This window comes from Xyrauchen texanus, chromosome 23 (genome assembly GCF_025860055.1).
Source record: "Xyrauchen texanus isolate HMW12.3.18 chromosome 23, RBS_HiC_50CHRs, whole genome shotgun sequence".
Classification (NCBI taxonomy): Eukaryota; Metazoa; Chordata; class Actinopteri; order Cypriniformes; family Catostomidae; genus Xyrauchen; species Xyrauchen texanus.
In genome coordinates this window covers 40,010,404-40,021,211 of record NC_068298.1, presented here as the reverse complement: position 1 = coordinate 40,021,211, position 10,808 = coordinate 40,010,404, and the positions used below count along the sequence as shown (strand labels likewise).

The 10,808-nt window shown below is 38.8% G+C and overlaps 1 protein-coding gene across 1 annotated transcript in view; it reads right to left on the bottom strand.

Annotated features, from left to right (window-relative positions):
• The window catches only part of trpc3 (transient receptor potential cation channel, subfamily C, member 3), an 80,513-nt gene that overhangs the window by 44,314 nt on the left and 25,391 nt on the right, over positions 1-10,808 (bottom strand). Inside the window, 1 exon segment of the mRNA XM_052154516.1 lies at positions 1,280-1,444. Within this exon segment, the coding sequence (XP_052010476.1) occupies positions 1,280-1,444 (165 nt within the window).

Sequence of the window (10,808 nt, the reverse complement as noted above, 5' to 3'; positions counted from 1 at the left end):
TTCAACAAATCCGACGAAGAACGTGCAAAATTTAACTTGAGGCTGTATCTCCGCAACGCTTTGTGGGATTGGGACGAAACTTGGTATGTGTCATCATAATTAGGCTCTGAGGCTACCTGCAGTGTTTCGGTGCACTGCCCCCTACTGGTCAGGAGATAGCATAAACTGATTTCTTTGCTTATAGCTTATAACTCTGACTTTCTATAGTTTGATTTCTATAGCTTTATATAATTTAGTCCTGCTGTCCATGTATGTAGACATACATTTTTAGGAAAACTATTTCAAAGAGAATAGCTGAATGGCTATCATAACGTAGCATTTTTACTTATTTTGGAATAAAGTCTTAACCAGATAATTATCTTAATTGGTAATATGTAAATAAATGTGGTCAATTTTAAGAGATGGACAGACGAGCTCCGCTGTGAAATCATTAGGAATTCATCATCATGCTCAGGTTGGTTTATAAATGCATGCATGGAATTCATTGCCTGTGTATCATGTTTAACATTAACATAGACATTTCAAGAAGTGGAAAATGTATTTGATGAAGTATCTTAGTTTATGTAACAAGCTCCAGACCTCCACAATAAAGAGAGATTGCAAACAGAGTTAAGGCCACACCATGTGCATTTTCATTCATTACACTTATACACTTTATTTATTTTAAATAAAATACAAACAAATAAATAAATAAAAATCCTATTATTGGGGGACCATTAAGACTTTTTGCAATTTAAATAATTTTAACAGGATTAATTTTTAAAGATTTTTGTTAAAGGATTATGCTTAAATGATTGAAATGAGTTTTGTAGACAAATGTAAGTTGTGTCTACTTGGGAATTTCATTACAAAACATTCTCTTTTTTAATTGGATTTGGACCAGATAGATGAGAGAATGCCAAAGTGTCCAAAGCAATTATCAAGACTATTTTTTATGTCATATTTTTTGGTCACTACATAATTCCATACTTTTATTTGTGTCATCTCATTGTATTTATGACATAACTATTATTATAAAATGTGGAAAATGATATTAATAAAGAATGAGTTGTGTCCAAACCAAGCCTGGAACCACATATTGAGGATGGGAGAGGGAATGTTATACTTTAAGAATCAAGCATTGAAAAACCCATAAAGGTTGACCACTAATCTGAAAATGGGAGGGGATGTGCCCCCCTCAATGTCAATGGTGATTGCAGCCCTTGTCCAAACTCCTTACTCGTACCCGGACATGGTCTTGACCGTTTTCTTGAGATTCACCCTTTTAAAAACAACTTACCTTACTGCATGGGGCAAACCAATACCCCACAGCGAGCAGGGGGAGTCCCAGTGCCACAACCAGAACTACCAGACACTTCACAGCAGTGGTTTGTTCCCGAAGACCAGACAGATTCTCATACCAGATAGTCAACAACTGTTGCTGACAGTTTGGATGAGCCACAAACTGAAGAGAGAAACAAATTAATGGTCTCATTAAATTTTGTAGACAAACACAAGTCTCAAGAGGACTCATGTAGTGTTTTAGTCATGTATTAGTGTTTGAGACGAGGCAATGGTTAAGATCTCTCAAGAGAAAGGACCTTCAATCCAGCTTAAACCAGAGCAATGTGGTAACATGTTAGCATGTTTGAGTCACTTGTTAGCTGGTAAGGCTAACAAGTAAGACTAACTGAAATATTGCCTTAATAACTTAAAACAATGGCCCCTAAATTGATCAAATGGAGTTGGCGTTTAAGGTTAAATGTTGAAAAAACACTACAGAACTTCTGATTACGAGACACTTACAATGGAAGTTAATGGGGGCCAATCCATAAATGTTCAAATACTCACCGTTTCAAAAGTATATTCACAAGACATAAACAATATGTGTGTAAACGTGATTTAAATGAGATAAAATCACTTACTAATCACATCTGTGTAAAGTTACAGCCAATATTTCAATTTCGTTACCATGACGATTTAATGTCAACAAATCCTTTACAGCTCAAATAATCCACAAGTTTTAACAGAAGAATTAATGTAAGTGCTTTTATGAAATTATAAGCTTCACATTTCTGCCTTTAAACTTAAAAAAATTGGCCCCATTGACTTCCATTTTTGCTTTTTTTAAAGAAAAGGAGAGACGGGTTGAACATTATTTTGTGGTAATCTACATTATAGCACAAATGCTGTCGATTGAGCTTAACCTGCATTGAACTCGGAATATTTCTTTAAGGCTACATCCCACCTTTCTATTCTTCCTCCCAAGTGTCACGAGTATCCACCACATGTTTGATATGTTTTCTGGGGCACGGATACACACACTGCCAGAGTGCATGGATATAGAGTCAGCCTCTCATGTGTGTCGTGTTCTGTATTAAGGTAGTAGGTTAATTAATATGACTCCTGAGGGAATAACAGGTGTTCATTTCACACTTGTCCTATAAACCCCTTCCTGCCTGATTTATAATGCTCAGAATAAATGACTTGATACTATATCCACATAATTATATGAAAGAATGTGAACTCAGGATGAGAGAACTATGAATAACAAACCACAATTCTATTACCAAGAGGGAGAGAGAGAGAGAGAGAGAGAGAGAGAGAGGCGAGAGATTGGGGTGGGGTGGGGGGGGGAATGTGGGGCAGAGTGGAAGAGATGGTTGAAATGGGTACTAAATTGTAATGCAATCTGAAATCTAGCTAAATATGTATGTTTGTGTAACTACTCGTGGTAGTGGTACAGTGCAATGGTGCTCAAGGCACCCCTTAAGGAAAATGAACTTATTTTTGGTCGCAAATTGAATCAAGAAATACATTTATAGTTATGTCCTTTTAAAAAAAAAAGTGCCGATAGAATCTTTTACCCCACACTTGGCGAGTCGTCAGAATGGGGTGGGATGCTGGGATGAGATAATCTGACTCGGTGAGAGCTGAGAGGGGTCTTAAATGCTATTGGTCCTTGAATACTGTATACAATAACGTGCAAGAAAGAGCAGCTGGCGGAGTCTCTGGTACCCCCCAAGGTAAGATGGTGGTCCCCTAGGGAATTGATGCCCTATGCAGACTACGTAATATGTGTATAGGGAGCACTGTTACTGGATATAGTGTATGGGGGCAATGTAGTTATAGGGCAAAAGCTGTCAACATTTGCAAATACATTTGAGACAGCAATATGCTTTTTTTTTTAAGGAATAAATTTAGAAAATGCTTATTCAAAATAAAAAAGTAGGTTTAGCCCCATTGTACCCTAAGATATTGAACCAAAATTCACTCAAAAGGTGCATTGCCAAGGCAGTAGATTGTAACAACAATAAGTTATTTTTATAGAACCTTTTAGAAATTTAGCACAAAGTGCTTCACGAAACGTAACATAAAAACACACAAACATTGTAAAACAAGCACATTTGGATATTGGAACTGAGGAAGCAATTGTGTTAATCAATCATGTGGGCACAATAATTGGTTGATGCCAATGACCTCAAATATCAGCCTGGCCAATATATCAATCAATCACTATCACACACTGTAAATGGACTGTCACCATTAACTCTTAAAGCAGATGTTTTGTGATCATTAACATAAAATCAGACCGGATCAAACTTACGGCAAAGCACTAGTCTAAATAACTGAGCCTATATAGTTGACATATTTTCAGCATCAAAACATCTCTTTTTTCTCTCGCACACCCTCAGTGATTGCAATTGGTTGCTGAAGTCTGAATGTCTAAGACAACAGTGGCATACAGTAAATGTTAAAGTGATAGTTTTGTGCTAAGATCATGATGGACAACAGCAAGCAAGACCAGCAAAAAAAGCATGACAGGTACAGGAGAATGGAGGAATGGAGGACTGAAGATTTATGAAAGCAAGGAAGAATAATATCTTCTCTATGGATAGCTGAGCTGAGCAGAAATGTTTGGATATCTGGCACTGCTACATGTAGTGTGCTTCCTGAGTTCTGGACGGTTTTCATAAGGTCTGTTTCACACATCCTGCATCTACACTATATCATTTTATTTCAGCTCCCCCTATTAATGTGCAGCATTGAAGTTTCAGCACTAACCTCGGTTATGCTGAAATTAGCAAAAAATTAAGTGCCATGGTGCTTGATCGTTTATTCAGCAATCTTGGTAATGGAAGTATTTTTCCCATTAATTTATGGCAGATGCTATTTGCACCCAGGCTAAATCTGCATGATCGGGCTGTCTTTGCGATGTGGTATGAGAAGATCAACTGATCCTCAAACACTACCGCAAGATTTCTGGTTGTCCTGGATGGTTGTTACCCTCAAGAGTCTTCAAGAGTTCTAAGCCATGAACCAAACCAACCAAGCTTTGAGAAGCATCACAACATTATAAAATTCAATTTAAAGCAAAACAGTATTTGATAATCAGACAAGAAGGTTCAATACTGTGTGTAGCATCGTTTCTCCTATGGAGAAAATAAAGGGATGTTTAGTTCCGGAACCAAGCTGTTGCACTCTATACATTGAACATGCGCTGTAAGCCTACTTTCCAACACTATTCCACCCATTGTTTGAAAAAGATGTCTGTCGGGTTGCATGTCCATAATGCAATAGACAATATAAGCAGTTTATACAGTAGCTACACTTTGGTGTTTGGGTTGTGTGTAGATTAATTGCCATTAGGATGTATATGTGATTCACCTTTAATTTCATAATGACCAAGTTTATGATAGTACTCAATGACCTACTCCTGGAAAAATTGGAATAGAAATATAGTGGTGGTGGTGTAGTGGTCTAAACCACATAACTGGTAATCAGAAGGTTGCTGGTTTGATCCCCACAGCCACCACCATTGTGTCCTTGAGCAAGGCACTTAACTGCAGGTTGCTCCGGGGGGATTGTCCCTGTATTAATTGCACTGGAAGTCGCTTTGGATAAAAGCGTCTGCCAAATGCATAAATGAAAATGTAAATTGGAGTCTGTTAGCTGTGAGGTTATCTATATTCTAGTGTACTCTTTTAAAGTTGACAAACTGTTTGGAGATTTAGGAAAGTATACATGTTTTGTCCAATAAATATGTCTTAGGGATTTTAAAAACAAAATACTCAATGTAATAATCCTGAAATCCCTTTGTCTGCGGCATATAGCTGTGACTGTGCAGAAGAAACACAGTTACATGCACACCTGCTGTTGCAGTGCCATTCTAATTGCAATTTTCGTGCCAGCACAAAGCACAAGTGGGCATGGGTGGGAGTGTTTGCGATATTGTGAGTGTATGCACGCATTGAATGTTAATGCATTGGTGCAAAGCACATCTTGCTATTTTCTTTAGAATCAGATCATTACGCTAAGACATTTGAAAACTACATCTTAATTAAACTACATCTTAAATAAACATTTTTATTAGTAATTTTCCACTTGTAATTTGAGAGTGATTTTTAAGTCACTGTAAATGTTTTTGGCAATATTTGGCATATATTTTATTTTTTTTACCAGTTGTATTATTTGGATTTTTATTATATTTTCGTTACATTTGAAGAGTAATTTGAATTTTGAAATATTATTTTTTTTTTTCGTGTTTGAATACATTCATTTTATATATATTTTTTTTAATCAAGCTATGATTTCTGTGTCAGCAGATGATAATGATTTATAATACTTACATTCTCTACAATTTAACGGAGCGCACGTCAAAATTCTGATGAGAATCACATTTTCTATGCGTATAAAAGGAGCGTGTCACTCTCATAGAAATATGCCCTACAATCATCAAGGAATGTGCTGTCTTTGTTTATATCGCTGGTGCTTGACAGGTAATGGACTATATAATAGAGCACAGAGGGTGCAATAACCGGAGAAGAACCTCAGAATTCAACTGCACTTGATCCAGCCCGTTTGCGCGCTGTGCAGGCGATTTCCCCAAACCCACTTGGGCATAGATTGTAAGTGTCAAGTGCCTTTATTTTCATTTCAACCATTTACAGCAGGTGCAGTACACAGTGTAACAAAACAACATTCCTCCAGGTCCATGGTGCTACATAAAAACAACACAGAACTATATGAGACAGCACATAACTAAATAAGACATACACATGACTACATAAAGTGCACATGTCCAAACAGCACAAGATAGTACAATAATGACTAAAATTGGACAATAGGTACAGTAAAGGACAGCGCAGTGCTGACAAGTACACAGTTGTGGAATAAAGTGCAAAAAGATATTACAATATAATAATAAATGCTATAAAATGTAAACATAACACACTAGTTTGCAGCAAAAATGCAGATGGTCAATACAGTATTTTTTTACAGTGTTTTAACAGCAATTTAAGAAAGAAATGTGCAAAGATTGCATGGAATGGTGTTCAATTGAATGTGTGTGTGTGTGTGTGTGTGTGTGTGTGTGTGTGTGTGTGTGTGTGTGTGTGTGTGTGTGTGTGCGCGTGCATTTGAACAAGCATTTGAACGTACGTGTCATTTTTATCCAAGTGGGTGAGGGCCAGATGGAGGGTTTTGTAGATGGCATCATCTGTTGAGCGCTTGGGACGATACACAAACTGCAGGGGTCCAGCAAGGGGGCAGCAGGGTCTTGATCTGCCTCTTGACGAGCCTCTCAAAGCACTTCATGATGATGAATGTGAATGCAACGGGGCAATAGTCATTGAGGCAGGAAACTGAATACTTCTTCGGCACAGGGACAATGCTTGTGGTCTTGAAGCATGTTGGAACGACAGTTCTGCTTAGGGAGATGTTGAAGATGTCAGTGAGAACAGCCGCCAGCTTGTCTGCACATCCTCCAGGAATGTGGACTGGTCCAGCAGCCTTCCGTGGGTTGACTCTGCATAGAGTTTTCCTCACATCAGCTGTGATAAGACACAGCACCTGGTTTATGGGAGGACATGTGGTCTTCCTCAACACCACATCATTCTGCACCTCAAACAGAGCGTAGAACTTTTGCACATGCTTGCACGAAAAAAACAAAACTTCATGGCCATGCGCAATGATTTTGGGCTTATGACTTATTCCACGTTGCAAGCTGAGCTCACTAGGTGGTAGGGCTTTTTAGGGCACACTTGCCCCTTCGATTTGGAACTCAATTCCTCAGTCCCTCTATGATCTCACCTCCATACATGATTTCAAAATCAATCTCAAAAATGATCTCTTTGCCCTATGCTTCTCTGACTTTTTAATTGGATATAGCGTTAGATGGCCCCAGCTGCTTCTAACAGCCCTATGGTAAACATAGAAAGAGAAAAGGCTGCGGCTGGTGCAGCCTGCTCCCATGCTTGGCAAAGTCGCTTTGCCCCCCTCAAGAGAAGATGGATGCCGGGAACCTAAAAAGTGTATGAAATTTTTCTTTGGGGTGTTGGGGAAGGTTACGTGCAGCCTGGCGTGGGCTGCTCCTTTGCCACGCAACAGCTTGCTTGCACCTGCATCAGCAGTTCTCGTAACACGGTTCAGTGTTGTGGCATTATTGGATAGGGACCCCTAGTGTCACTTCACCGAAACAATGTCGACTGTGAGTGACAGAAGGGGAACGTTTAGGTTAGTGTCATAACCCCCGTTCCCTGATGGAGGGAACAAGACATTGTGTCCCTCTTGCCAAAACACCGTACCAACCACTGCAATGGCCGTACCTTATTCTTGGCTCCACAATGCAAAACCTGACTTAACAGATGCACGATTCTCTCCATTTATACCCATATGTCTGGGGGAGGGACATGCAAATTCTGTTCGCCAATTCTCATTGGCCTTTTCTCAAAGCTCAGAGGCAACTGAGACTCTCAAGAGAGACCCCTAGTGTCACTTCACCGACACAACGTCTCATTCCCTCCATCAGGGAACAGGGGTTACGACAGTAACCTAGACGTTTTCCAAAGTATGAGTGTGTTTTCGAAAGTCTCAGTTTTACGTGGATCAAGTGCTCCAGTGTGGATGAGAGGCGTGAACTTACTAAAATCAATGAAAATGGATTTGTGTGGATGTGGCCTCAGATAGACCATCCACTGACTGTTCATGGACAATCTGAGGAAACACGCATCCAGTGTAGACAGCATCATTGATTATAATGGGACCTATTTGTTTTTGATGCGACACTTATTCTGTGCAGACAGGGTGTTATTCTGGTCAAGAAACACTCACTTAGCAACACAGAGGACGACAGACTTTCCTGGATCCACCTGGCTGTTCTAATTTCTGAATGTTTTAGTCATTAAAGTGTAGATCCCCACAAGGCACAGCCGTGCTGTGTTCAGTGTGGAAAGACAGACTGCTTGTAACCGAAATCTTATCACATCGTGGATAGGACATGCTGTATGTCTCAACTCAAATGTTTCTGTTATGAAGTGTGAATAAAACTAGCAAGCCATGTCACATAAGGTATCGATTCACATTGACAAAGGTAAATAATTTTCATCTGCATTGCTAGAACACTTCATGGATATGACTTTTAATTTAACAGGCTGCGAAGTAAGTGTACTCCTCAGTCATTTACTAAGAAAAAGTGATCATCAAATGAATCATCATACTGTGGAAGGCTGACTGTAAACTCATTTCCTAACACAACCTCAAGCCTCACTCTCCACATCCTCTTGGGTGGCATTTAGGGCTCTCCAAATCTCATCTTGAAATTGCACTTTGTCAGGGTCGCTGTGCACAGGCTGCTCATCGCTGGGGCGTGTTGCTGTTAACCTGATTAACACTTCAACGGATTATGTCCTTGAGTGGGGGGTTGAAGGGTCCGCCCGGTGATTAAGCAAAACTAAGTGGGCAAAGAGGATTAGTCACACTTACACAACAAACACAAGTGATTAATTGTGGCTCTCTTTATCTGCTTCTCTCTTGCTGTCTTTGCTCTCGAGCTTGTCATTGAGTGACTCAAGTTCATCTCCTTTGATGTTTTGAGATGGCGACTAGTGAATCATGAATGGTGCATTTTTAGGATGCAGTGTCAAGTAAAAAGTAGTGGAAACTTTAAAAATCATGTCACATGATTCCTGTATCCTGCTGAGCTTTCTCCTGAGTGAGCAGTTCTCATTCTGTGGCTGAGCTACTTGTGAGGTTTGTTGAGGCGCGCTGCCACCTATTGACATGGCTTGTTTTAAACAAATGTACTTCAAGCTTGAATTGCTCCAATGGTAGGAAAATACACATGTTAACTCAACAGCACTACTTCAAAAACATTCAGACATTGAAAAACAAGACTGTGAGTCACAGAGCCGTGTAGTGTTGTGTAGTGTACGCTTGGCTTAAATCTCACGAAACCTGTCAAGAACATGTCTGGGTCATATTTCACCCCAAAATCAAAAGTGAGAACTAAGTAATATTTTTTTGCCTAAAGAATTGTATGACTTTTTCATTAGGATTTTTTAAATTGTAAAATATTCCTGACAATTAAGCACATTTTTTCCCACTACCATAATGCAAATAAAATCTCATGATCATACAAAGTAATGACATTTTTATAAATGAAGTATTTTTAAATCATGGTAGTATTTGTTGTCCTGCCACTAATATATGCTGATTTGAATAATTTAGATAAATAAATAAATAATGATAATAATCGTATTACAGCCATTTTATATATAATTTGTCATGATAGAAAAACTGTATGACAGTAATGCAAATCTAGAGAAAATCATTAATCCTATGATATGCCTTGATGAAACATAGCAAAATAACAATTTACACGCATGTAAAACATGATGGCGCCTCCCGTTGGCCAATTCTTTCACATTTTTGGTGAGACCTCTGGGGCCAAGTGTCAAATAGGTCCACAAAGTTTTGTTCCGATCGAGCTTTGTTAACCTTGTCCAATAGCTGCTGAAATTTAATTGATGGGCATGTTTTTCAATATATGAAACTGTCATCAATGATCTTGATGGCACCTTTGAAAAAGACACTACATGCAAGTCGATTGGACCAACGATCCTCAGTTTGATCCTTTACAGAAGTGTTTCAAATATAGTGAAAATATCTCATTCTATTCAAGAGTTATAGCTATTTAAGTAAAAGTGGCCGCGTTTACGTCATGCAAGAGGGAGCGTGAACTGATTGCCCTCATGGACATGCATGAAAAAGCGACCAAATGCAAATAATTACAGTGACTTAAGGACTTAAATATTGAATCGTATAGCTTTAGAAGACATTAATTTAACCACTGGAGTAGTATGGATTACTTTTATTTTTACGATTGTCTGTGCTTTTTGGAGCTTTAAAATGCTGGTCACCATTCACTTGCATTGTATGGACCTACAGAGCTGAAATATTCTTCTAAAAATCTTAATTTGTGTTCTGCTGAACGAAAGAAATTCATATGCATCTGGAATGGCATGAGGGTGAGTAAATGATGGGAGAATTTTCATTTTTGGTGAACTAACCCTTTAAACCGATGCAGCCCTAGCCGATTTTGCCTAGTCATTTTCAGGTGTGAGCTTCATTTTCAAAATCACCGGCCAGGCAGAAGGAGATGAAGCGTGCATAAGCATCTTCCAGCAGGAGGTGTCTGTCAATTGACCACTGGGACACCCTGCTGAGTTAAAGGTTACAGGCATGGAAAAAAGGATCCAACATGACAGAAAAAATCATTTGGATGCCAAGGCGAGCTCTTGTGTTCTTTTCAAGTGACCAATGAGCTTCTTATTTTACTGAAGAACTGACAAGATGTCAAGCTGATCTGAATGATTTCACCACTCTCAACTGCATATCATCAATGCTGATTGTAATCCATAGTGATTCTGTCACCAAGCATTATTCTCAGTGTTGCTAAATGACAAATGAAATCAGAAAGATTAGACTCAACGGTCTGTTTTTATGAAACGTATTTTCTTTTCTCTTTAATCGCTGCCTTTGGTCATACA